A 27,003-nucleotide genomic window follows, 5' to 3' on the forward strand; every position below is an offset into this window, starting at 1 on the left:
AAAAATTTAGAATACAAATTATCCAACATCGAAGTGCTCATTTCCAGAAAAATCTTAGTTTAAACAAACAAAAACGAGAACATTATCAATATCTAACAACATATATTATAAGTAATCTAAAAACAATAGATAATTGTACATTCTAACCAAATCTATTACCAATTAGTGTAATTCATATTATAAATTCTACTAGTAGAAATAAATTTGCAAAGAGGTGAAGAAGGATTTAATTGATATAGTTTAAAAACTAGCAGAGTTTTCATTAACCTCTGTATCTAGAAGACAGATACTGGTTTATGAATCTAGTCAGGTTCTCTTTCTTCTGGAAGGAGTTCTGAAACATCTAGTGGCTTCCGAAGTTTTCCTTATATATGAGGCGCACTGGACCCAAGGTGACATATGTTGGAGTCAGGCCCGAATATAAGAGTGTTATTCTAGGAAGACAGTCTCTAGGCCTGCTGGTTAGCGTCCTCCAGCATCCAAGGTGATAATCCTCAGCCCATGGAGTAAAGGATTTACTGGGTTCATCTAAACTCAGGATTGTGATTTTTCTAAACATACACATCCATATTCAAAAAAATGTATTCACTTTGGAAGTATACTAAGGTATCTGTACTACTGCATGTGGCTCTGCGCCGATCTCAAGTTTATCACAAATTGGGGAGAAAACAACTGAAGCGATAGTCAGGTAAAGTGATAAATCACTGAAATGATCTCTAGAGAGAAGGGGGGAGTAGAAGTAAGTTTTGATTGGTTTTCTGCTAGTTAGGATCTATATCATGAGGACAGATGCCCAGATAATAGTATTTTATCACTTGCTTCCTAATTTCAAGAAACAAGCTGCTGATAATTATCATCATTTCATTATCATGATGAGAGACATTTGTAATAACCAGACTTAATCATTCTACATCAGTGAAAGTGTTATATTTGTGGTTGTTGATATGCCTTTTTCTGAAAAAATGTCTTCTCTTTCCGGAAATATAATCAATTTAAAGAATACATACCTTCCAGAAGCTCAACTTGCTGATGAATCAGTATCTGATCTATCTATTATAGTTAAAAAAAAATTAAGCTGTAAATTTTATATCACGTTTATTAAGCCAACCAAAATAACATTACAGTTCTTATATATTAAAAATGTATATAATCAATTATCAATATATATCAAAGCGTATCAATATTCAATGAGAGTTTATATTACTTCTAGGTGTAACTAAAGTTAATATAGTTTTAATCAAAAAAATCTACTGAATATGCTCACTATGTGGGCAAATTCAGGTCATATAAAATTGACTTACGCTAGAATCCTTATATAAATTAGAAAAAAAAGTTCCTTCTAGAAAAGACATAAGAAATATTAAGACCTTTTTATACATTTAAAATGTGCTTTTACAAATATAATATTTCCTTTTTAAGTGTAGTTGGCATCATTTGTAATAGGTGATAACTTTCTCTATAGGTTTTGTAAGACATTTAAAAAAAGTCTATTTAGGGTATTTCTTGGAGAGTTTATGAATTGCTATAATTTCTCACGGCATATGCTTCCCAAGAAAATTGTGGGAAATTAAACTAGTGCAGAGCATGAATAAGAAAGCTAATTCATTTAAAACTGTTGAATTTCATAGGAATATTGGTTTATAGACCAAACACATAGAATTTCATATTCCCACTTTACCTACCAGATTTCTAACACCAAATATAAAACCTCAAATTGCTGAGATTAACTATCATGCACTACATTAAAATTAAGAATTTCTTACTTTATTGATAGAATTAATAATATTGAGTCTTTCAAAGAACCAAAGCATCATAAAAATGTAATTTTATTAATTATAATAAAAAGCGAGTTATAGCACATACAAAATATTAACTCTTTTTTTGGCACCACTTATTGAAACTCAACAGTAAATTGAGCTGGATGTTTTTTCTAACTTCTAGAAAATTACTCAGTGTTGGGATTAAAGAGCACGGGATATAGAACCAAGATTCCGGAAGTAAAAAGCCATTCCCACTTCCTTAGTGTTTTAACAGTGAGCAAATTATGTAACTTCTCCATAAAACATCAGCTCTCCTCTATAAAGTAATGATAAGATTAGCACCTATATATCATAGAGTTTCTAAAAGGATTAAAGGGGTTAACATTTATAATATACTTAGAAACAGAGCCTGGAAGATGGTATGTTTGTTAGAGGCTATTATCATAGATTATATTCAAGATCATAGAAAACACAATTTCCTAAGACATTTGTATTTTACTTTAAAAGTAAACTTGACTTAGAAGAATCAGAGTAATTACTTAGCAATCAAAACTATTTTACCATTTCAGTCTTTTGTGAATTCGTCATTTGTTAATCACATTAAGTAAAATGGAAGCAGAATGCTATTATTATTATTTTTTTTTAGGATTGTTTTATGTATTTAAATTACCTGACTTAAATATTCCAACCCTGGTGGACAGTCTGATGGAGGTGGTGGTGCTGGCATCCATGGTACTCCTGCAGGTCCACCTGGGTGATGGTACATGGGTTGGTGTTGAACAAGAAAGCCCACTGGGCCAGCACCGGCATAGCTAGGTGGTGGGACTGAATAGCCAGTCTGGGTGCCAAGATAGCCCACCTGGGTTCCAGGATAGGCACCCAGGTGGCCAGGGTAGCCAGTCTGTGTCCCAGAAAAGGCAGCTTGGGGGCCTGGGTAGCCAGTATGTCCTGGAGGTCCTGAAATATGAACAAGTGAAATAATTTGTAACTGCATTGAAAAATGGAATCACTGGCTTTTTTAGGATTACCTAAGTTATCTACAAACTGAAATTTCAGTTCAGAATTCCTGTTTCTATGAACCTTAAAGTTTATTTTTATTTTTCAGAAAAATTTTTCAATGAAATATCTGTGGTTTCATGTCCAGTTTCCATCTGAAGGGTTTAGAACTGAATAGAGTTGGCCCAAGTCTTACTCTTATCATTTGAAAATCACCAGAAAATATGCTTGAAACCTAAGAATGGAAAAGAAAATCAACAATGATCTAGAGTCATTTATATAAACGTTATGGAACGTCTTCAAGGAAAAGAGAGGTGACATTGAGTAGAAGGCCCAAAATAAAGGTTTTCAGCCAGAAGTTTTAGAACCAAGATCTCTATTAAAAAAAGAAAAAAGATAAAAAAGTAATTCTGGAATTCCAACAAATGGTATCTCCTGTATGTATAGCTGGGAACGGTTTTGCCCCCTCAAGGCATATTTGGCAAGATCTGGAGATGTTTTTGGCTGTTACAACTAGAGAGAAGGATGATACTGACATCTGGTGAATAAAGGTCAGGAATGCTAGTAAATATCCTAAAATGCCCAGAGAGCACCCTAAAGAGAAAGAATTACTCATTCCAAAATATTATAGTGCTGCTTTTGAGAAACCCTGATATAGAAGTAAAGGCATGTCATTTCTTCTAGTACTGTTCAGGTAATTTCCTGGGTTCACAACTTCCCTGAAGTTTTAACCACAGTATATTCTAATCCTAACAATCTCTACATGAAAAAGAAAAAAAAAAAAAACAGAAGAAAACAAGCCCAAACAAAACAGTCTATTATGATATTTAGGTGACAAATCTAAATTTCAAATTTTAGGACCTTCAGCTCTCTGGAAAATCAGTTCGAGAACCAAGGAAGGTAAGAAGTTGTAATGGGAAAATTGTCTTAAGTATTTAATAAGCATAGTAGAGGACAAAAATATACAAGTGTATACTCTATTGTCCACATGAATTTTGACTACAGTGAAGCTTCACAAGCTTATATGTGTAGTGCACAGAGTAGTACTTCCATAGGAATGCAATATAATTTCAAAAAACTGTGTTCTACAATATTTTAACAGTGAAGGCCTTGCAAAATTTAATACTTAGAATAGGCAATTTATAAATACTTTTAAATGGAACACTGATGAAAAATATATACACCATTAAAAGTAAGACTTTGAATAGAGAAAACATATGCTAATTTCTTTTAAATACTATAGCTTTGGACAGTTAAGAAGACTGAGTAGGTAAACGAGTGCTGGCCCCCTCTCGATATCACAGCAAAATTACAACTAACCTACAGAACAACTGTCAAGGAAAATTACATGAAATCTAGCTGATCAGAAGTCCTATAATTAAGGATATACAGAAGAGGCCACCTCGAGATTGGTAGGAGAGGCGGAGATGTGAAATGGGTTGGTCCCAACCCATTTGGAAGTTGAGAATGGGGTGGATTATCTTGGCAGCAGAGGTTCCCCCTGGGAGGAGTGAAGGGTCCCAGCTGCATAACGGACTCCTCATGCCGGAGCACAAGTGCTAGGAAAAGGAGTATCCAGAACTTCTGGCTGTGAAAACCCACAGAGTTTATGGCTGACTGAGACAGAGAACTGTAACAGTCCCAGGTGTTCTTCTTAAAGAGCCAGCCCATGGACTGACTGACTAAGCTCCAACACTGAGAAAGTAGCTTAAAAGGCACCATGGACACACATGAAGGAATTGAATTGTCTGGCTTGAGGGCGGGAGCTGTAGGAGCAGAAATGCTGGCAGAAGATATCATTCCTTTGTTGAGCCCTCCCCATTTTTGGGTTGCAGACCATATCTTAGTCTCCATCAACTGGGCTAACACTAACTGTCTCACCTCTGTGATTACCTGAGAACCCATCTCACCCAACTTGTGTCCCACTCAAACTGATTCCAGTGGTTTTTCCATAAAAATGAGCTCCTCCACTATAGTCATGCCTAGTCCAAACAATAAAATAGCCTGAGGGTTCACAAACCCCAAACAGGAAGCATCTCTCCTGGTGTGTCCCATATCTCTTGCTAAGCAACACCAAGCCCGGCATTAGTAGCAGCCAGCCTCGGTTCATAGATTAGCCTGTCCCAGGACCTTCAAGCTTAGCACAGATGGATGACATCTGTAGATCGCTTTCTAGCACCACCAGACTGAGCTTGAGTATCACCTAGTTATTTTCACAAATGACTCAATGAAAGGGTAAACTTGGCAGGCATCAGAGTCCTGCTAGGGCAAATTCTGCTCTGTAGGGTCAGCCCCAGAACAGCAGCTCCTCCACTATAGTCATGCCTAGTCCAAACAATAAAATAGCCTGAGGGTCAATCCATAGTACACGTATTACATAAAGCCACTCTACCAAGACCAGGAGACATAGCACCTATACCTAATATATAGAAACAAACACAGGGAGGCAGACAAAATGTGGAGACAAAGAAACATGTCCTAATGAAAGAACAGAACAAGGCTCTGGAAAAGATTACTTGGGGACAAGTAATCTACCAGATGCAGAGTTTAAGATGCTGGTTATAAGGATACTCAATGATCTTAGTGAAAACTTCAGCAGATAGGACACATAAAAATGGAGATAGAAAACATATACAAAAACCAACCACAAATGAAGAATGCAATAACTGTAATAAAGTATACATTGGAGGGAATCAAGAGTAAATTTGATAAAGCAGAGAATCAAATCAGCAATATGGAAGGTAAGGAAGCAGAAAACATCAAATTAGGACAGCAAAAAAATAAATAAATAAATAAATAAAATAAAAACATAAGGATAGTTTAAGTGGCACTTAAAGAGAAGGTAAGGGAGACTCCAGGACCTGGTGGCCAAATTAAACATATTGGTCTCTAGCTTAAAAGCAACAGGAAGTCAATAGAGTCTGAATACTCTCTGTAATATGAAGAGATTTGTATTTTAAGCTCACTGGCTATAGTGCAAAGACTAGACTATAGGCAACCCACTAGGTATTTTATTTAATATGTATATTTTGGGAGTTAAGTTATATGCAGCTTTATATTTCATTGGCTAAGTGTAAACTCATTACGATTTTTAATAACTCTATACCATTACTATCTTGTATAAGTATTACTTCAATGATATTTATGATAATATATAGTCAACAACACAAATCAAGAACTAGCTCCCAGGTTCATCATTGCACTTTTAACAAAATGCACTATTGCAATAAATACAGACAGAAACAAACCCTTTGGGAAATAACAGCAATTGATTAATTTTGGTTTTTATTTTTTAAACAAATATTTTACCTTGGAATGCTGCTGGAGGATTTTGAGGAGGATACTCAGCTGGTGAATTTGTTCCTGGGTGAGAAGCATTCATTTGCGCATCTGTAATACAAGAAGAGGTAAACATATATCTGCTTCAATAAAATATATGTTAGGAAGAAAAATACAATGTCTATAGATAAGTTTCATTTGTATGATCTTGTGCTATATTGAAAGAAAGTGAATTCTTCTCTTAACAAAAGCTATGCCTGTTATCAGAGTTATTTTGCAGTAGAATCCTGTTTCAAACAAATTCCCTTTTAAATATCATAAGAGAGTTGAGTTACCAGAGTTGATTGAATTTCTAATTTTCAAATATGCCTGATGAGTGTTCACTTCCATACTCTGATTTTGTTGGTGTTAGAAAAAATATTGTTCTAAAACCACTATAGACTGTGAAGAAAAAGATAAATAAAACTAGGTGGATGTGAGGATGGTAATAGAAAGATTATGGATGATTTTAAAGATATCTATAATCATTACTATAGGGATTTTTTAAATATTTAAAATAATGTATCTATTTCTGTATTTAAATATCCTTTTGATGCTTGCTCTGGAACTAGGAAATTCCAATATATGACTGATTTTGGCCTATACAAATCATGACTGACTTAACTACAATAAACTAACACATTAAACATTGTTATCTGCTAATCAATGTGCCTAAAATAATCTTAATATACGTACAAATGGTTCAACTCTAGTTCTTCATATTTGTGTTTCTCTAGTCATTCATTTAGCAGCCAGACAATAAATATTTACTGAGAGTCTCCTGTGTCACCCATGAGTTAGGCTCTGGGGCTACATTGGTTCTGCCTTTATGGAACTTCTGGTCCAGTGGACACTACACTTATACCATGTTCTCTTCTCTTTCCTTATGACTTACTAACTGTAAATTCAAAAATTTCTTTTTGAATTATGGAGACATAGCATGAATATAGAAGAAAAAGTTGGTCAAAAGTTGTGATATTTTTCCTGTATGCTTCTCTTTCATGAACCTTCAAAGATCACTCAACACATGTGGTTTTGACAGGAAGACTGGACTGTGGATCCCCTTTCTCCTCCATTCAATTGGCTTCATAATAATGTCAGCAGAATGGAGTCCCTGGAGGCTATTCAAATTCAGGATACTGAGAATCCTCTACTTCCATATTGGCTTTTCTCTGAACAGACACTGCAAGATACCCTGAATTATCACAGATCTCTGATATACCACAAGCCATTCCATCCCAACCGTTCTTTCTGTTTCTCAGCTTCAGTTGAGTGGCCTAGCTCCTAGTTCTCTAGTTCTCAAGGCTCTGCCACAGCCTCTGCCCCCAACCTGTGTTGAAGATGACAGGATCATGAACTCAACAGATCTCAAGACAACACATTTCAAGTTTTACTTAAAGACTTATCCTTAAAAGATATATGTCACATTTTGGCAATTCTCAATAGGCATCATTGTTTGAACAATAGTAAACACACATATGTCCATGATCTGACAGATTTAAGAAATCAGAGCTCATATCTGGGGTTTTGGTACTAGAGCAATGATCCAGGTGTCAGAAATTTTCAGTGGAAATTCATACAAAGAGAAAAAACATGAATTGGCAAATGGTCAGGTAGATCAAAGAGCATATAATTTATGGATGGATTTGGGAAATACAACTTAAAATAATTTATAAAATCATAGGACTGTCACATTGTGGTAAAGCTATTTTATTTATATTTATATACATATATGCATTCCATTTTAATTTATGCATACATACACCCACAATTTATATATATAAAATGGAAGAGTTAAAAGGTAACAATGACTGTGGCCAAAAGAATGTTTCTCAAGTGATTTGAAGCATCCTAAAGCTTACAGCAAGAAAAACAGCTTAATACTATATAAATTTACATTTAAAAGGCTTTGAGTTTTGTAAAAAAAAATTAAATTAAGAAAGCAAACATTAAGAGAAGATCACGAAACTTCCTGAAGGAAAGCTGAGGTTTCTGGTCCTAATAAATGATATTATATGTAGCAAGGCTGACACTGTAGTGAGAAATAAATATCTTTGGCTATCTAAACAAAGATAAACATATTATAAATCCTTTCAGAAAACACAATTTTATTTTTCATATTTTCCCCCATATGTATTGTTTTTCTCTCCAGAACCTCAGTTTTAAACAGAGAAAGTATTTTATTATATGCTTTGTCATACCCAATTTATTTAGAATTTTCTTGAATAAAAAAAAAGCCAGAACATAATGATCAGTACTTAATTAAAATTATTCACATGTGCATGTTATGAAATATATATCAGGGGTGTATCTGAGTATTTTATTACAATGAACTGACATATTAAATTTATTATGTTAATTAATATGATTTGAGTATTCTATGTATATGAGATGCACATAGAAAAGGGAAAACTGATCTGGATGGATACAGTATAAATTATACAACATATTTTCTAGTAAGCCTAAAATTTCTTAGGTTTATCAAAGGCTTTATTTTTTTAAGGGAAAATTAGTGATGGTGAATATTTGTATATATTTTCTCTATAGTCAAAACACTGAATTAGACTTTGGATTCTGGAGCATAAACAACACAAAGCAAATTATGTCCTTTCAGAGACTGAATAAAACATATGACAAATAACATTAACAACAAATTTAACATTATACTAGAAATGCAAATATTTAATTTACTTAATTTAACTGACTTACTTTGTTTGTCCATGACTTAGAGTTCTGAAAAAGAAGACGTGATGTTAATACCTTGTCTACAATTTTATTGGTCAAATACGACTGTTGTAATAAGATACTATGAAACCATACATATGCATAAGATATTCCCTTATTTTCTAGTTTATCAGAATCTGGTCATTTTAAATAAACCCTTTGTCCTGATCCATTCCCCATTGCTATGTTTCTAATTAGGACTCCAGAAGTTGTGGGTCAGCCCACATGGTGGACAGCGTGAGACTGGGCCCCAGGTATGGTTCAGCATAAGAAGGAAAAAGGCTATCTATAAGGTCACATTACTGCAAATATCTCTGGATATTTTGTGTCCTATGGACATGTTCTGTCCAGCTTGAACAGTAAATCTGAAAAGGCCTGACCCTTTGTTCTATGCTTTAAAACATGCTTTTAGCCAGAGAACACACTCTCAGGGGTTGTCATAGTTGTAGTACCATGACAATCCAACCAAAACTTTGTGTTTAGTTACTTCTAGAGAAAACAAAACAAAACAAAACAAAACAAAACAAAACAAAACAAAACAAAACAAAACAATATTGTACTCAGTACTTCAGCCCTCCAGTGCCTTGATCCTATCCTACTCTTTTCTACTATCCAGTCACTACTTTCCCTATCTCTCCACTTTACAACCCAACCCCCTGTATGCCTGTTAATTACAATTAACACATGAGGCAAAAACTCTGTTACTTAATTGTTTTATCTCGCACTCATACACTAACATAAATTAGCCCTGCACTGCACAGGCCCTCTCCAGTCTTGGCTGCCACTTTATTAAATCCTCCTACTGTGTTGTCTTAAATGGTAAATAAAAGTTAACTGATCCCTCTATATCCATGATCAAAGACTATATGTTAAAAGTAATACTTATTACCTTAAAATATGCTAAGAGTACCTTAACAGATCTGTAAAGTTAAAAGACTAAAGTTCTGGAGTACAAATAGGTAGTATCCCTTAATTAACATGCTAGACTGGACATCTCTAAAGTTGTTATCTATCCCTTGTTGCTCGTAGGACACCACTCTTTAATATGATTAGTTTAAAAAATATTCTATGGCCTTTAACCAATTTAACAGCAATTTTAAGTGACTATTGTTTCCATCATTCTCCCCTTGTCTACAATGTCAGAAAGGCACTCATTTTAAGGATAAATTGTTACAGGAGGAACACAGGCAAGTCCCCCACATCCCGTGTGTGTGTGTGTGTGTGTAACTTTAAAATTATTAAAATAAAATTTTTTTACTTAAAACAATTAAATAGTTTTAATTAGAAGATATTTTTTTCTGACATTTAGTTGTTTGAATCTGAGAAGTCCAGTGTCAATCAGAAAGAAAGGATGTGCCAGAAAGAGAAAATTCATGCTGTAGCTCACGTTAGTAACAGGTGGAGGCTCTTAAGCAATGGAGTGCCATAAGTTCTCAAGTTCTTGCCAAATAAGTACCAACTATGAATACAGGAGTATTTACCTTTCTTGGGGTCAGAGATCATTCCCTCCTTGCACAGAAATCCAAGGAAGAGAAAATTAACAGACCCCAAAACAGAGCTCATTTGTTCATATTTGCTCTTTTCTCTCCTACTTGGTTACATTATTTTGAGTCTTAAAACAAAAGTTTGTGAGGACGAGTATTTGCTAGGAAAATTACTGCAGAACAAAATCTAAGTCCTCACTCTCTTGTAGGTTTTAGAATTTTTGCTATTACATAATATCTCAAGCATGAAAAACAGTATGTCATAAGCTCTGGTGCAAAATGTTAAGTGACAGTTGTGCCTGTACGTGTGCCAGGTAGAAGAAAGTCCTTATAGATTGAAGATTTCCACCATGTTCATCCTTGTCCTCTCATTTGCTGTTTTAAGAATCTTTTGATTTTCTCATACTTAATGAGGTTAAGACATAATGTCACTTGGTTTTGGAAATGGCTGAGTTGAGGCTTGGGTGAATTAATTAGTTAATTAATTAACATGATAATGTTTAAATAATGCCTCCCACTACTCCTATAAGAAATAAATCCCAAAAAGACTTCAAAAAAGAGAAAATCATATTTATCCTATACTAAAAGAAAAGAAGTCTCTAATAAAGTCATATTATATATCATACCCCTGGAATCTAAATTGCTTCAAGACAAATACAAAACTATAAATTATAATCCAATTACTACACACTTTTTCCTACTAAGTGAGAGGTTCTGAGGAGATTAAGACATCATATACTGTCTTAATATAAGTATATCTCTGTTAAAATTATTCAGTCAGATATCATAAGGCTCATTGCTGCTCTGGAAAATTAATTATAAACTTCTACCACTAGGGATATGTTATGGTTCCACAATTCATATTACAGTGAAACCCTTTAACCATCTCTTGGGGTCCTGGAATTTCTATCCCATTGCTTTCAAAAAGTATTGTAAAATCTGGAATCCAAGGGGGAAGCATCGCTCATTTTGGAAAATCCTGAAACTACCTGTCTATAAACTAGGCAAAACTAGATTTGATTATTTATCCAAATTTACTTAATTGCCTAAGAATACAGCAGTTAACTTTTTTCATCAGATGGGGATATATGTTCTAAATTACTTTAGCAAAATGTTACCGCTCTAAAAACATCACAGAATTCTATATCTCTAACTTCCTATGAATAAATGAGAATGAGACAGTAGGCTAGGAAGAGGGGAGAAACTGGGCACAGGAAGTAGAGAACCCAACACTTGCTGAGGTAAGTCACAAATAAAATCATTTCCATGTTGTTCAGCTTGTTTATAGGTAAATTTTGTACATTTAAAAAGATTTAATTAACATCTAAGAACAAAAACATTTGTTGAACTGTGGTTTTGGTAAAAGATGAGCAGAACAAAAACAGATGAGTTTACACATATAAGTGGGCCAATGTGTTGTTGAACATTTGAGTACATCAGTCCACCATATGTGCAAGGTATAGGATGGAAGTGGGGTCGCTGAGACCAATTTATAAATGCAAAACATCTGGTACCAGGGAGTCTTCCTTTAAAAATCCACTACTATATTTTATGTTCAGGAAAACAAAACAAAAATATTCAGAACCACTTTGGGATAGCATTTTAAAATAAACCTTGAAGAAAAAAGTAGATATTACATAAACTGGGACCAACCGAGAGTTAAGTGTTCTACAATGATAATAGTAAACCAAAAAGACAAAAGAAACAAAAGTTAAAGTTTATGTCAGTTATCCTAGCTTGGTTGCTTTATTCATCCTGAAAAGCCTTTCTCAGAGCTCCCTCACAAATTTAAGTTGTTTTCTATCCCCCTTATAAATAAAGAAATTATGCCCAGAGAGTGAATGGTTACTTAATGTTATACAGCTCACTAACTAGTTGAATTAAAATGATTTGTGATTCATGTCATTTGTATTCATGTCTTTGATTCATTGAAAAAAAATCTCTCAAATTGTCAAGTTTCAGTAAAATTTGTTAAAAGACTATCTTTATGGCATCTTTCTTATGAATTTCAAATCTACTCATGGCCTTTTTGTTTTTACCAGGACAGGCAAGAGTTTTTGTAAGCACTTACTAAATTCGAAATTTGGAAAATGAAAAAAGCACGATTATTAGTACTGATGAACTACAGTACTTTGGCTTTTTCAATTTAGCGCAATTTAAGAAAGTGCAATAGTGTGTGTGTATACAACATACATAAATGCACATGTATAAATATGTATATAAATATTCACCTAATATAGAGCTTGTGTTTTTTTTCAAAGAATACCGATTGAAGGCAGAGAGCATGTAAGCCACTATAACAATCACTAGAACAAAATGACAGACAATATATTATTAAAAATACCCTAAGTGCTATAAATGAATATAATGGTGTTATAATAGTTATCGGGACACTAGTTGATGGGTGCGGGGGCGGGGTGGGGGGGGGAGTTGTCAAGAAAGACAGATCTGAGAGCTGAAGGAAGCCTCAAATCAACCAGGCCATTGACGTGTCGGGGAGGTGAGATATTAAGGAATTGCATAGGTAGAAGTTTTGAGGCTGGAGAGAGCTTGTCTCATTCAAGGGAACGTAAGGTCTGTGTTGCAGACCAAAGACAGTGAGATCATTAGACATGAGGATGGAGAGGTATACAGGAGACAGTTCATACATGTTTAATGTCTCTCCAGCTGCACTCTAAGCTCTCAAAGCCCAGAGCAGGGCCTGTCTTGTCCCGAACAAGGTATTTTACTGGTGCTTATTGATTCAGAATTATTTTATTCCTCTCAGGCAGAAAAAAACACCTCCTTTACAGAAGTGAAGTCTGCTTAATCTCTAGCTATTTCACATGCTACTTTTCTATCCAACTGCAGAAATTTAATCATTTCAAAAAAGCCCTTGTGTCTGGTCAGTGTCCAAAGTCCTAAAAGTGTCATACTCATCAGAGTGGTATTAAGAGAAACCTCTGCTGTTACAAAAGTTCAAGGGAGAGAGGACCCCAAATCACCTGACACTTCACACTAAGCAAGTGACACTTGTATAGTACTAACCATGTACCTAACATTGCTAAACGAGTAGAAACTAGGCTTCCTGTCTGTTCCTGGAACTGGGAAGTGACCATGCCAGGACTTCTGGGAATAAATGTATAAATAAAACCACATGAGAGCCAGATAGTAAGCCTGGAGAAATAGGGACTTTGCCAAATATAATACTCCAAATCTTGTAATTCTTTTAATAGTTACACAATTTAAGAGATGACGTAAGGAAGGGACATATATGAAAAACTGGCATTGAGTCCCTAGATATTAAATAGTAGAGACAGGATTAAAGACAGGCAGGTGGATTCCTGAGATAATGGTCTTTGTCTCTATGCTACAAACCGCCTCTATTTTCCCAATTCTTCCTGTGTTCCAGCGGGCCTAGCATAGTTTTGGGCTTCAGCCATATTCTTAATTAATATTTACCATTAAATGACAGCTAGCAGGCTCTCTTAATCGACCCTTCTAACACTGCCAATATGCTGGCAGATACTTGTGAGCCCAGGCTCTTTCTCTCATTCAAGGCGCTGTCCGCGCTGTGAAGAGATGTACAAAGGTAAGCCAAGCCTGTAAGGCGGTTATCAGCCAAGAAACACCCTGTCATTGGCAGGGTTCCTACTGGCCTGGGGTACCGCCCAGCCAGCTGCGGCCCCTCCGCGTTCCCTTGCTCCACTTCCGGGACGGCTTCCCGAGGCCGCTGGGTACCCAGCCCCCCCACATCCCCGCCAGCTACCCCGCAACCTCGACGCAAGCACATCCTGCCAGCCCTCGCGCCCCTCCCGCACAAGTCGCCCCCGAGCCCCGCGCCAGGCCTGGGAGCCGCGCCGCGCCCCCGCTGCTGTTAACGCTGAACGCCGCCTGCCCACCTGTGGCTGCTGCTGCTGCTTCTCGGAAGCCGCGCTGGGCGAGACGAGGTCGGGTAACCCTGGCGCCGGGCGGTTGCTCTCCTCCCCTCGGCCCCTTGAGGGCCCAGCGCAGCTCGTTACGCAACCTTCTCTAAAGTCACCAGGAAGGGGTCTCCGAGCGACCTCAGCGCGGAAATCATGGTTCTCGGTTTCGTTTCCTGGAGCCTATGAATACAAAAGGGCTCGCCTACCTGGTCCTCGCGCGGGCTCCTGCGGCCCCGTGTGGTTGAGGAGGGTGGAGACAGAGTTGCTGGCGAGACGGCTCTCCGAGTGTGGCGCGGAGGTGGCTCCCTCGCCCCCTTTCCTGCTCTCCGTAGAGAATCCAAAAACGTTGATTGTGCGGCTAAGGGCAACCAGGAACTGGGACGTTACTAGCTGTAACTTGGAAAGTCTTTATCGGGCGGTGTATCCGCCTCCAGGGTGGGGTTGAAGGCACCAAGCTCCTGAGAACTTCCTTTACTCTGAGCTGGACCTCCATACCTTAGATTTCTGTTGGCTTTTAAGGCTTGGGAGCTGTGGGCGGTTCACAGTATAAATGTGGAAGGGTCAAGCTTGTTTTTCTTTATGGTGCCGTCTCACTTTCTCTCTCTAGCTCTTTGTGTCTCTCCCTGTCTCTGTCTCTCCCTCTCTTTCCACAAGACGATGTTAATTACTGTTAAGAGTCAAATTGACCAGATGTGTTTAGAATGTTTAGTCTTTCAGGCCCCTCCAGTAAACAATAATTTGTTGGATTGAATGGAAGGATTCGTTAATTTTTTCTTTAAAATTTTTCATTTACAAAAGCAACACAATAAAGCCAAATGTTGAGAAAAGAAATGAAACATACTTTCGCCCTCCCCGCCCCCCCACACCCTTTTCTCCTCTTGACACTGTTGACAGACATTTAAAAACTTACTATGAGAAGAGGCAGGTGGCAGGAGAAAAGGGAGTTGGAAAGCAGGTGGATAGCGAAATTGAGAAAATAATACTGAAAAAGGAGGGAGGAAACCAAACCACTTTGGTTTGAATCCCTTCTTATTTCTGTGACTGTGCAAATCACAATCTGTCTCTTTTCTTAATCTGTGAGGGTAGTAACGGTGTCTACCTCGTAGGATTTTTTTGAGAATTAAGAAAAGTAAAATATACGAAAAGGTTAGAGCGATGCTTGCCACAGAATAAGCGCTCAATAAATACTATATATACAAAAATGCATAGTATTTTTTTTTACAAATCATTCACTAATGTTTTTCCACTTTATGATATACCTTGGAAATTTGTTTGCCTTTAATACAGAACTGTATCAATGATCTAATCACCGAGGTGTACTTTACTTCCAATGTCACAATTACAAATTAAGCTGTAATCATCATCCTTGTACATATCTTTCTATACACACTATAAAACCTGTTATTTTGTTCTCCTACCAATAAAGTATGAGAATGCTTATTTTACCACATCTCTCCACTTCCTGAATATCATTTCTAAATATTTGCTATTCTGATTGGCAAGTATTACATTATTATTGTTTTTATTAATTCTGGTTGTTAGTAATATTGAGTAAATTTTCATATTATTACTGAACATTTTACCATTTTTTTCTGTGATATGTCAAATGTTTATAATATAGAGTTTTCTGATGGATTGAGACATGATTCATTGTGCTCTTTATATGTTATGAATTGAATCCCTCATTTGTTAAATAAGACCCAGTGGGCCTCTGGATTGTATCTTATTTAAAGTTGTTTTAACAATACAGAATTTTAATTTTTAATCATCTTTATTTGTGCCTTTCACTTTTGACTTCTGGGATTTGCATCTTATTTTAGAAGGCTTTTCTTCTCGAGGACATCCAATATAAGTTATTCCTTGACACTTATTTATTCTTTTCTTTCTTAACATCAGGACACAATGGTTTGTTTTGTTTTATCAATAATAGTCGACATACAATATTATATTAGTTTCAGGGGTATAACATAGTGATTAGACATTTATATAATTTATAAACGGACCACCCCAATAAGTCTAGTTGCCATTTGACAATATACATAGTTATTGACAATATCTCCTATGCTGTACTTTACATCCCTGTGTCCATTTTTATAACTGGAAATTTGTCATGGTGCATGACCTTTTTAATGTATTGCTGAATTCAGTTTGCTAATATTTTGCTGAGGATGTTTGCATTTATGGTTATCAGTAATGTTGGCCTATAATTTTCTCTTTTTGTAGTGTTTTTATTTGTTTTTGGTCTCAGGGTAATACTGGTCTCATATAATGAATTTGGAAGCCCTCCCTCTTCAATTTTTTGAATTAGTTCAGTAAGAATAGATATTAATTCTTCTTTGAACATTTGGTAAAATTTCAGCTGTGAAATTACCTAGTCCAGAGCTTTTGTTTGCTGGGAATTTTTTCATTACTTACTCGATTTTATTAGCAGTTATTGGTCTGTTCAGATTTTCTATTTCTTCCTAATTCAGCCCTAGAATATTGTATATTTCTAGGAATTTATCCATTTCTTCCAGGTTGTCCAATTTGTTGGCATATAGTTGTTCATATTGTTTCCTTATAATTTTTTGTATGTGTTTGGTGTTAGTTTTCATTTTTATTTCTGATTTTGTTTATTTGTGCCCTCTCTCTCATTTTTTTTTTTTTTTTAATAAGTCTGGCTTAAAGTTTATCACTTTTGATAATCCAATCAAAGAACCAGTTCTTGGTTTTATTGATCTCTTGTATTGTTTTTCAGACTCTATTTTGTTTATTTCTGCTCTGACCTTTATAATTTCTTTCTACTCACTTTGGGCCTTGTCTGTTTTTTTTTTTTTTTCTCAATTCTTTTTGGTATGAGGGTAAGTTGTTTACTTGAGATTTTTTTCTCGTTTCTTCAAGTAGGCCTGTATTCCTACAAATAGTTCTCTTACAATGGCTTTAGCAGTGTTTCACAGTTTTTGGGTCAATGTGCTTTTATTTTCAGTTTTGTCAAAGAATCTTTTGATTTTTTCCTTGATCTCATTGTTAACCCATTTATTGCTTAGTAGCAATATTATTTAGCCCTCATGCATTTCCATATTTTTTACTTTTCTTCTTGTAATTGATCTCTAGTTCATACCATTATGACAGGAGAAGATGCTTGGTATGATTTCAGTCTTTTAAAATGTTTGACACTTGTTTTGTGGCTTAACATGTGGTCTATCCGTGAAATAGTTCCACATGTACTTAAAAAGAATGTATATTCTGCTACTTTTAGGTGAAATGTTGTAAAATATCCATTAAACCATTTGGTATAATGTGTCATTTAAGGCCACTTGATTTTCTGTCTGGGTGATCTATCCCTTGATGTCAGTGGGGTATTAAGGTCCCTTACTATGACTGTATTACTGTCTTTCTCTTTTTTTATGGCCGTGAATATTTGTTTTATATATTTTGGTGTTCCTACATTGCACGTGTACATGTTTATGTAAGTTAATCCTCTTATTGATTTAATCTCTTTATCATTACGAAATGCCCTTCTTTGTCTGTCCTTACAGCCCTTTTAAAGTCTATTTTGTCTGATATAAATATTGTTACTCCAGTTGTTTTTTGTTTGCTTTTATTTGCACGAAATATCGTTTTCCATCCCTTTACTTTCAGTCTGTGTGTATCTTTTAATCTGAAGTGGGTCTTTTGTAGACAGCATATATTGGTCTTGTTTTCTTATCTGTTCAGCTACCCTATGTCTTTTGATTGGAGCATTTAATCTATTTACATTTAAAGTGATTATTGATAGATAGGTGGTCAATGCCATTTTATTAATGGTTTTCTGATTGTTTTTTGTAGTTCTCTGTTGCTTTCATATTCTCTTGCTCTCATATGTTGATGACTTTCTATAGTGCTGTGTTTGTGTTCCTTTCTCTTTATTTCTTATATGCATCCCATAAATTTTTCATTTGTGGTTACTATGTGCTTCCTATATATGAAGATATTTTTATAGCGGTCTATTTTAAGTTGATGGTTGCTTAAGTTCACACACATTCTAAAATCACTACAATTTTTACTCCCTCCATTTGTTTTTGTTATTATTTTTCACTTATTTTGTGTGGGTATGTTTGTGTATATCCTTAATTATTGTTGTAATTACACATGTTCTTCCTAATTTTGTCTTTTAACCTTCGTGCTAGCTTTTTTTTTTTTTTTTTGAAGGAGAATTTTTATTACTTTTATATACAGAAAACTCAACAGTGTACACTCGGCCCAGTTCGGTGGCCAGTTCTTTAGCCTTTGCCTTTTCCGCTTTGCCAATGAGAGCTACCAGTTTTGGGGCCTCCCCAGTGACTGCGGATTTCATCATGTCAGTCATTCTGATTGGTCCAGATAGCTTCTACCAGCTTAGCCAGTACTCTTGTCTTCTGAGTTAACCTGAGTGAAAGCGATGGTAGTGCAGGTCTTCCTGTGGACCAGATGCCCCAGCCTGGCCTTCCCCTTGATAATGCAGAAGGACGCCCCCTCGCCCCCACCACCATCTTACAGCACAAGGCAGGCAGGAAGACAACCAGCTTAATGGGATCCACATCATGTGTAATCACTACCAGCTGATTATTCTCTATCAAAGTGGTGACAGAATTAACTCTTGCTCAAAGGACAGATGGTCTCTTGGTGGGGTCATCCCTTTTGCTAGCACCTTTTTTCCTCAGCCTGAGCCAACAATCTGCTTCTACTCTTGCTATGTATTTGTGGTCCAGCTTAAGCAATTAAGTAACTGTTTAGTGGTCCAAGACCTAGGTGAACTAGTTAATCGCAGGAGGCACTTTCAGGAGCTTACAGAGAATAGCCTTTTGCCATTGCAGCAGAATATGGCGGGGCCATTTAACAAAGCAGGTGAGGTCCCTTCTGGGATGAATGTCCTGTCCAATGACAAAATTCTTGGGTCTTTTCTCAAGTAGGGGATTTACCACCTTCTTCATCTCCTCCTTCTTCATGAAAGCAGGTGCCGGAGCCACCTTCTTCCCCTTAGCTTTCTTTCCCTTTGGCATCTTGGGTGGTGGGACAGAGGGTTCTAGCTTTATAATTGATTGATCCACTGCTTTTTCTAAGTGTTTGCCTTCGTCAGTGAGATTTTTTCATTCCCATATTTTCTTATTCACATTCTTTATCTTTTCTACTTAAAAAAGTGCCTTTAATGTTTCTTGTAATGCTGGTTTAGTGGCGATCGTCTCCTTTAGCTTTTTCTTTTCTTGGAAACTATCTGCTTTCCTATTCTAAATGATAAACTTACTGGATAATTTTCGTTGTAGGGCCTTACTTTTTGTTATTTTAAATATTTTGTGCTGATGACTTCTGGCTTGCAGTTTCAGCCGATGGTCTTATGGGAGCCCCCTTGTAGGTAACTGCCTTTTTTTTTGTTACTTTAAGATTCTCTTCTTGTTTCTCACCTTTGACATTTTAATTATGATGTGTCTTGGGGTGGGCCTCTTTGGGTTCATGCAGTTTGGGATTCATTGTGTTTCTTGGACTTATATGTCTATTTCCTCTGTCAGGTTAGGGAATTTTTTGGTTATTTTTTCTTGAAATAGATTTTCAATTCTTTTCTCTCTCTCTTCTCCTTCTGGTACCCCTATGATGAGAATGTTGGCATGTTTTATGTTGTCCTGGAGGTCCTTAAACTATCTTCAATTTTTAAAATTTCTTTTTCTTTTGCTGTTCTGATTGTATATTTTCTGCTACCTTGTCTTCCAGATCACTGATTCAGTGTTCTGCTTTATGTAATCCTCTGTTGATTCCATCTAATGTATTCTTTATTTCAGTTATTGTATTCCTCATTTGTGATTGGTTGTTTTTTATGATTTCTCTCTTTGTCGAGGTTCTCACTGAGTTCATTCATTCTTCCCCTAAGATCATTGAGCATCCTTATAACCAGTGTTTTGAACTGTCTCTGGCTGATCACTTGTCTCTATTTCATATAGTTCTTTTTTTGGGAGTTTTGTCCTTGTTATTAATTAATTAATTAATTAATTTATTTATAATTGAGATGTTTCTTTGTCTTCTTGTTCTGGCTGACTCCCTGTGTTTGTTTCTATGTGGGTGAGATTGACCCTCAGGCTATCTGGCTATTCTGGCTGACTCCCTGTGTTTGTTTCTATGTGGGTGAGATTGACCCTCAGGCTAACTGACTATGAAAGCTGTCTGTAACTACATTGGACAAGCTTGTTGTGTTAGGGCTGATCTCATGGAATAGTAGTCTCCTTAGCAGGGCTCTGTGATATGTGAGTCTGCTCTTTGGGTGTGTTGCTTATGGAGCTGGTTGGGTGGTGATATGATGTGATCTGAAGCAGGCCACCAGGTTTTTTGGCTCTAGAGCCTCTTAAGAGGGTTTCCAGTGCAGGCCAAGGTCAGCTGTCATTTTTACCCAGCTTAGGGCCACCTGGTGGAAGGTACAAAGTGAAATGCAGTTGGTTGCTATTTGTGCTGGGCTTGGAGGTGCTTAGGAGAGGCTATGCTGTTAACCGAGGCTGGTTACCACTAGCTCTGAGTTTGGGATGCTTTGTTGGGCACCACAATGTGAGCTGAGGCCAGCCAACAATTTTGCTAGGCTGTGGCCGCATAGTTGAAGCTACATTCCAAGCCAATACTGGCTGCAGCTTATGCCAGGCTTGTGCCAACTTATGGGAGTTACAATGCAAGGTAAGATCAGTTGCCCCTTGTGCCAGGTGAGGTTGCTTAGCAAGTGGTACAATGCACACCAAGACCAACCCCTGATTGTTTGGGATTCGGACCTTTGAGAGATTTTAGGAAAATCTGCATCTTTAGCTGAGGCAGGCTGCTTTTGTGGAAAAGCTACTGAAAGTGGCTAGGGCTGGGTGTGTAAATTGGGTGTGGTAGGGTCTCAGGGATTCACCAAGGGAGGGTGAACAGTGTTAGCCAGGTTAAGGGAAAGCAAGGTTTTGGTGCTCCTTGCTGTGCCTGCCAGATGAGTGGGGAGAGACCTCAACAAAAGAACACAGTGCCTGTTTGTGTTTTTGTCCCTGGAGAGAGCTTCTTTGACTCCTGCCCTTCCAACCCTCTCCCTGAAGCCAGTCAATTTAGTTCCTCCCTGCATATCTCTGATGCTTTTTAGCTTGCTGCCCCTGCACTGGAGCTTCAAGTGAGTTTGTGAGTGAGTGAGTCTGTGTTTGTGCTCTTTAAAAGGACACCTTGCTCTCCATCAGCTTTTCATTGCACTTAGATGCAATTTCTGCTGTTTTTCACAGCCAGATATTATGAGACTCCTCTTCCTGGCACTGGTACCTTAGGCTGGCGAGCCTGGTGTGAGGCTGGGATCCGTCACTCCTCAAGGAGGGCCTCCACAGCTGAGATTTCCTTCTTGATTCTTAATCATCATCACACTGTGGGCATGGGACCTGCCCATTGTGTTTCTGCCCCTCCTAGCAGTCTCATAGTGGCTTCTTCTTTATATTCTTAGTTATAGGACTTCTTTTCAGATAGTCTTAAAGTGGTTCTCAATGATAGTTGTTCTATAAGTTATTTGTAATTTTGATGTAGTTGGGGGAGGAGGTGAACACAGCATTTACCTGCTCCACCATTGTGACCAGAATATCTGACACCTGTTTATTCTAAATTGTCAAGAAGTAGGGATTTTTCGGTCATATTTTTATTTGTAATTGTATTGTGGTCTAAGAACATGCCTTGAATAGTTTCGATCATTTGAAATTTTTTGAGGCTTCCATTTTGGCCCTTCAAGACACAGCCAATTTTTGTATATATTTTATAATTACTTGAAAAATAGGTGTACTCTTCAGTTGTGGGTATAGTATCGTATTTTGTGTATTAAGTCAATGCGTTAATCTTGCTATTATTTAGCTCATTTTTTGTTTGCTTCTTCTATTAGAGGAATATTAAAATCTCCCACTATAATTATAGATTTGTCTATTATTGTTTTAGCTTCTTTTTTTATGGTGACATTGTTTAATGAATTCCATTAAGTTTCAGGTGTACAGTTCAACAGTAAGGCATTTATATATTGCATTGCGTGTTCGCCACCCATAGATTTCTTTCTGTCGCCACATATTTGACCCCTCTCCCCCACCCTCTGGTAACCATGAGTCTAATGTCCATGTCCATGAGTCTCTGTTTGTTGCTTTTAGGTTTATATCCCACATATAAGTGATATCATGTGGTTTCAAATTTTTCAGTCTGGCTTATTTCGCTTTTTTTTAACTTTTAAAAATTATATTTTGTGGTTATATGATTAGGCAAAACTAAGAGTAGTTATTTTATCCTAGTGAATTGAACCTTTATTATTATGAAGGTTTCTCTTTATTTCTAGTAATGCTTTTTCTTTAAAGTCATTTAAAGATTATATATAACAATATATATGTATAATTCATATGTATACACATATATGTACATAAATTCACACACACACACACACACAATCTTTTTCATATCCAAAGTCAAGAGTAGGAAATTTCCTCTGTGTTCTTCCCTCCTATATAATGGGGTTTACTTCTCTTTCATATTACATAGTTCCTGGATTCACATAGTTCCAGATGTCTTGTTATGTGAAGGCTGGCTTGTGGTTATGAGCTCTCTAAGGATATTTGTTTTTATTCTTCATCTGATTATATACTTGAAAGCAAACTTCTTTATTACTGTTCTCTTCTGCATGGTGGGGTTTATTTCCTTTTACTTTCATACTATGGTTGTAGCTCTCACGATTCTGGCTTTTTAAGCTATTTAAGGTTATTTTTATTCAAAAGCATTATATCACTAAGGATCTTAAGTATATTTCTTCTAAAATATTCTTTACTACTCTTATTTCTTTTTTGTATAGGCCAAATACTGAAGCCAGGAGCTTCAGAGTCCCACAACCCCAAAGCGGGATTGATATAATAGGCTTCATGGCAAGCAGTAAGCAAAGGTCCTGACATCTGGGTGCTTCAGATTCATATGAAGTAGGGCAAAGTTTTCTATTATGAGAAAAGAAGCTTAGTAGGTTATATAAATGTAGATGTGAATAAAACCAACTATATCTGTGTCCCAGATTTTATCTTTTGTTTTATGCTGTGACCTTTGACCAACCTCACTGTCCTTAGCAAGGCTTGTAATTGAAGATTATCTTGTTCCATAAAATGTAGCCATCAATATCTTTATTAGTAATGGCCAGAATAGCATGACAACCATAATAAATATCAAACTGGTGATGGTATCAATTATAAACAATCATCTATCATAAGACCACCAGGAATTACGGCCTCCAGTATTACTGCATTCCTGTCCCTTTGTCTTATCAATTATTAGTACCTGAGAATAATCTATGCAGAATTGCTAGGTCATCTGTTCTGCTCTTACCCAATCTTTCCATAAGTAAATTACATTACAACAAATCCTATTATATTCTACAGAGTTGCCTGCTTCATTTGTTGGTCTTGAGATAACTTCTTGTTATAGTGGCCATTATATCTTTGCCCCACAGTCGGACAATTGGAAACCTGAAAACAAAACAGGCATGGAAAAGGGAACATGTCAGGGTAAAGCCCACTGTCTCTAGGGGAAATTCCAAGCTGGCCATCTATTTCTATGTGGGGAGATTTGGCCAGGGTTTTTGAGCATAGGAGGCCAGCATGTGAGTATAGGGATCCCCCAAAAGATAGGACAATTTATGGCCATAGCTGTAGGCTGATCCCTCTTAGGGGTAGTTTGGTTGGCCACTTACACCAAGCTAGAGGCAGAAGCAAGAGTTAGAAAGATAGAAAAAAGAACTGAACTAGAAAAATATGTTAGAATGTCCACAACTCTGCTAGCATAGGGACTGGCTGATAGAGGTGTGTAGGGGGAAAGTCCTTTAAACAGATCTCACTTCTTTTATGGAAACCATGAAGCCTCTGTTTGCACCTGTTTGTAATGATCATGTGCATCTATATATGTGTTGTATTTGTGTGGTATTTTCTACCTTGAGATGGTATTGCTAATTTCAGCAGCTATGTTGAATTGGCTTAAAAACAAACAAGTGCTTATATAAATTGGCTATTCAAAAATTCTCAGGAAATAAACTAACCTAAATGATTTTCAAGTTCACATGATCTAATATTAATTTTTAGCAAATAAAATCTAGTTTAAGTTTGTTGATTTAATTAAAACTGACATGTCTGTAGAGTTATCAAAGGCTAAAGAATTACAATTAAGATGAAAGAAAAATAATATATGTTTATGGTAACAGAAGGTATAGGTTATGGAGATGCATTTTTGAGGGAAACAAAAGTAATTTTGTCCTAAAATGAGGCTGGTTATTTCAAGGAAAGAGAAAATACAGTACAACATCTGAAGGTAAAACGGAAAGTTGTAGAAGATTGTAGAAAGGAATCTTGAAAAAGGAAATTCTGCATGGTTCAACTGAATAAGATTAGAATGAATTTAATTAAGTACATAAATTTTAAAATCAAAAGTAAACTGATGCAAAATTAGAGGCTTTTTCTTGACCTGGAAATGGCTTTGGGATGTTCCAGAGGGCCCCTGGACTACCTCAGAGAGATTTATTTCCATATACAAGAGAAATATTAAACTTATTAGGTCTTGATGTACTGAAATTACACAAGAAGTATTGTCAAATAAGAAGTATCATTGAGCCTCTTCTTTATGTTGTATTTCCTTATAAGGATTCCAGAAATTGTGTGAAATTTCTGGAAATCTGAGATGTGCTGGCATAAGATGTCATCAAAATTGAGTCACACCCTAAAATGACTGAACCTGAGTGTCACATTATGGCCTATGCAGATAAAGTCTATTCTGTTTTAACAAAACTTACCCCACATTGCCAGACTTTTGCCATCCTTATGTCCTTGTAAACATGATGATAGTCTGATCTTGAATCAAAGAAATTAAGATGGGTAAACAATGGCTGTAAATTAAAGGAATAGTCAGGGCCGTGGGAAACCCAAGATGGATGCTTGGCTTTTCCAGGCTGCCCGGCAAGCCTCATTTTTTGTTTTTTGCATTTCTTTATGTCCCAAAGTACATTTAAACTGGACTTCATTGAAGTGACACTTACTATGGGTTATCAATATCTTTGTTGGTATATGTATATTTTTAGGATATGTTGAAGCCTTTTCCTGCCACAAGGCTGATGCCTTCACAATGACAAAGAAACTATTAGGAAATATGTTTCCCACTTTAGATATACTTTCCAAGTGCTCCCTCAGAGCTATTTGCATAGCCTCACCATATGCCAAGGGATGGTGGCTCAGAACCTGTCACTGTTTTCTTTCCTGACCTCAGTGAAATGAACTTATTATATCGATGACATAATGTTAACTTGTGAAGATTTGCCTCTGCTACAGAGAACATTGCACTTACAACAGAGAGAATGGGCAGAGAATCTGCAGAGAATTCAAGATGCAGGTACCGCAATAAAGTTAAAATAAGGTATGGTTGAGTAAGAATGCTGTTTCTAAGGCTTTCATAGACAAAGTACAAACCTATCTCATACCAATACATGTAAAAGAGGTACAGGATTTTGTGGGAATTCTTGAGTATTGATAAACTTTTATACCCCACTTAGCACAATGTCTTCACCCATTATATTGCCTAGTTAAGCAGGGATGTAGGTGGGACTGGGGAGCCTAACAACAGGATAATGTTGAGAAAGTAAAAATACTCGTCAAATGGATTAAAGGTTTTGGAATCTCCTAGGTGAGATTGCCATTTGGATCAGATGCTTCAGTAACCCCAGAAGGCATGGGCTAGGCATTCTGGCAAAAACAGCAAAAGAAGTGAAAGCCCCTTGGCATTTGGTCCCAACTATAAAAGGGGGCAGAGATCAAATGTCTTGATAGAATAGCTAGTTACAGTAAGAACTTCCCTCCAGTCAAGGTGTAGATAGAAGAATTATTTATAAGACCCACTTCAACTGTTACACAAGTCTGCAGAAATGGCATGCATATTTGCAACAGTTCAGTACTCATTCCACAAGTTATTTGGGCAATGAGTTACATGCCATTCTGTAGCCAATGTATTATGAGACCATTTTGGCTCCTCCTATTGAGCTCCCACAAGAGATGCCCTCATTAATGAAAGAAGGCACAGTCCCTATTCCTAAAGAAACATGGTACTTTAAAGGCACAGCTATGTACTCTTTTACAATTATCCACCTTACACAGGTGGGCAAAGGTCATTGCTAAGGTGGTTAGGAAAATAAATTTGGCTGATACCAGCATGGGGTGGCTCCCTACGAGTGCTTTGGAACTACTACACAGAACATTCCTCTAACTATGTCTGTTAAAAAGCTATGGCCTGATGTCTTAATGCTAGAGCTGATAAAGGGTCAATGTCAACTACTGTTCAGAGCTCTTGGAGACATCAAACCAGAAGAGCTCCAAGAGACACTTGGATAGGACACATTTTGCCAGAAAGTGAGGTGTGGATGGCCAGCTAAAGTGGTCCCCATTGATCATGCTGGAGTCTGGCCTAAATGTTCTGGGTATGACAGTCAAAAGCCAATACTAAAGGTCACTATAATTGGCTGCTTAGCATGGTCTCTTGCCACCTGCTCAAATTGCAAATCATCCTTCCGCCTCAGGCAACATGGTAAGTATACACTGCTTGCCCATAATCCACAGGTTGCATATATTTTAACTAATAAGGATGAAACTACCACTGTTGCCATGATTGCAAGGGAGGACCTCCCTCACCATATGCCTACTAAAAATTTGTCTCATCACCTTTAGTTTGCTCTTTCTGGAAACCATTACTGGAATGTTGGGAAATATCTTCCTCTTGGACTGCCACTTATGCAGAAATACGCAACTGATCCGACTGCTGAGTCTGTGGATTTCTGCCCAGTGTGGAAGGAATGCC

General features: G+C 36.8%; 1 protein-coding gene, 1 long non-coding RNA gene and 1 pseudogene across 7 annotated transcripts in view; all 3 read right to left on the reverse strand.

Moving 5' to 3' along the window:
• Positions 1-14,695, reverse strand: part of LOC102893597 (phospholipid scramblase 2) — a 27,633-nt gene extending 12,938 nt beyond the window's left edge. Inside the window, exons 1-5 of one of the 5 annotated variants that reach the window (XM_015593638.2) lie at positions 14,394-14,695; positions 8,784-8,807; positions 6,066-6,146; positions 2,431-2,717; positions 1,008-1,050 (exon numbers count right to left, since the gene is read on the reverse strand). In XM_015593638.2, the coding sequence (XP_015449124.1) occupies positions 1,008-1,050; positions 2,431-2,717; positions 6,066-6,146; positions 8,784-8,796 (424 nt within the window). In that variant the 5' untranslated portion in view covers positions 8,797-8,807; positions 14,394-14,695. The other 4 variants (XM_006917457.3, XM_025050747.1, XM_006917459.3 and 1 more) reach the window with 4 other exon arrangements.
• On the reverse strand, positions 14,574-19,456 carry LOC102880779 (annotated as a pseudogene).
• A 3,827-nt stretch (positions 19,457-23,283) lies between these two features.
• LOC112484325 overlaps positions 23,284-27,003 on the reverse strand; it is a 5,155-nt gene continuing 1,435 nt past the window's right edge. The window contains exons 2-3 of one of the 2 annotated variants that reach the window (XR_003048001.1): positions 24,956-25,013; positions 23,284-23,642 (exon numbers count right to left, since the gene is read on the reverse strand). This is a non-coding gene — a long non-coding RNA (uncharacterized LOC112484325). Of the gene's footprint in view, positions 23,643-24,955; positions 25,049-27,003 lie in introns of both variants that reach the window. The other variant, XR_003048002.1, reaches the window with a different exon arrangement.

The sequence above is a fragment of the Pteropus alecto genome, unplaced genomic scaffold (genome assembly GCF_000325575.1).
Source record: "Pteropus alecto unplaced genomic scaffold, ASM32557v1 scaffold75, whole genome shotgun sequence".
NCBI classification, from domain to species: domain Eukaryota; kingdom Metazoa; phylum Chordata; class Mammalia; order Chiroptera; family Pteropodidae; genus Pteropus; species Pteropus alecto.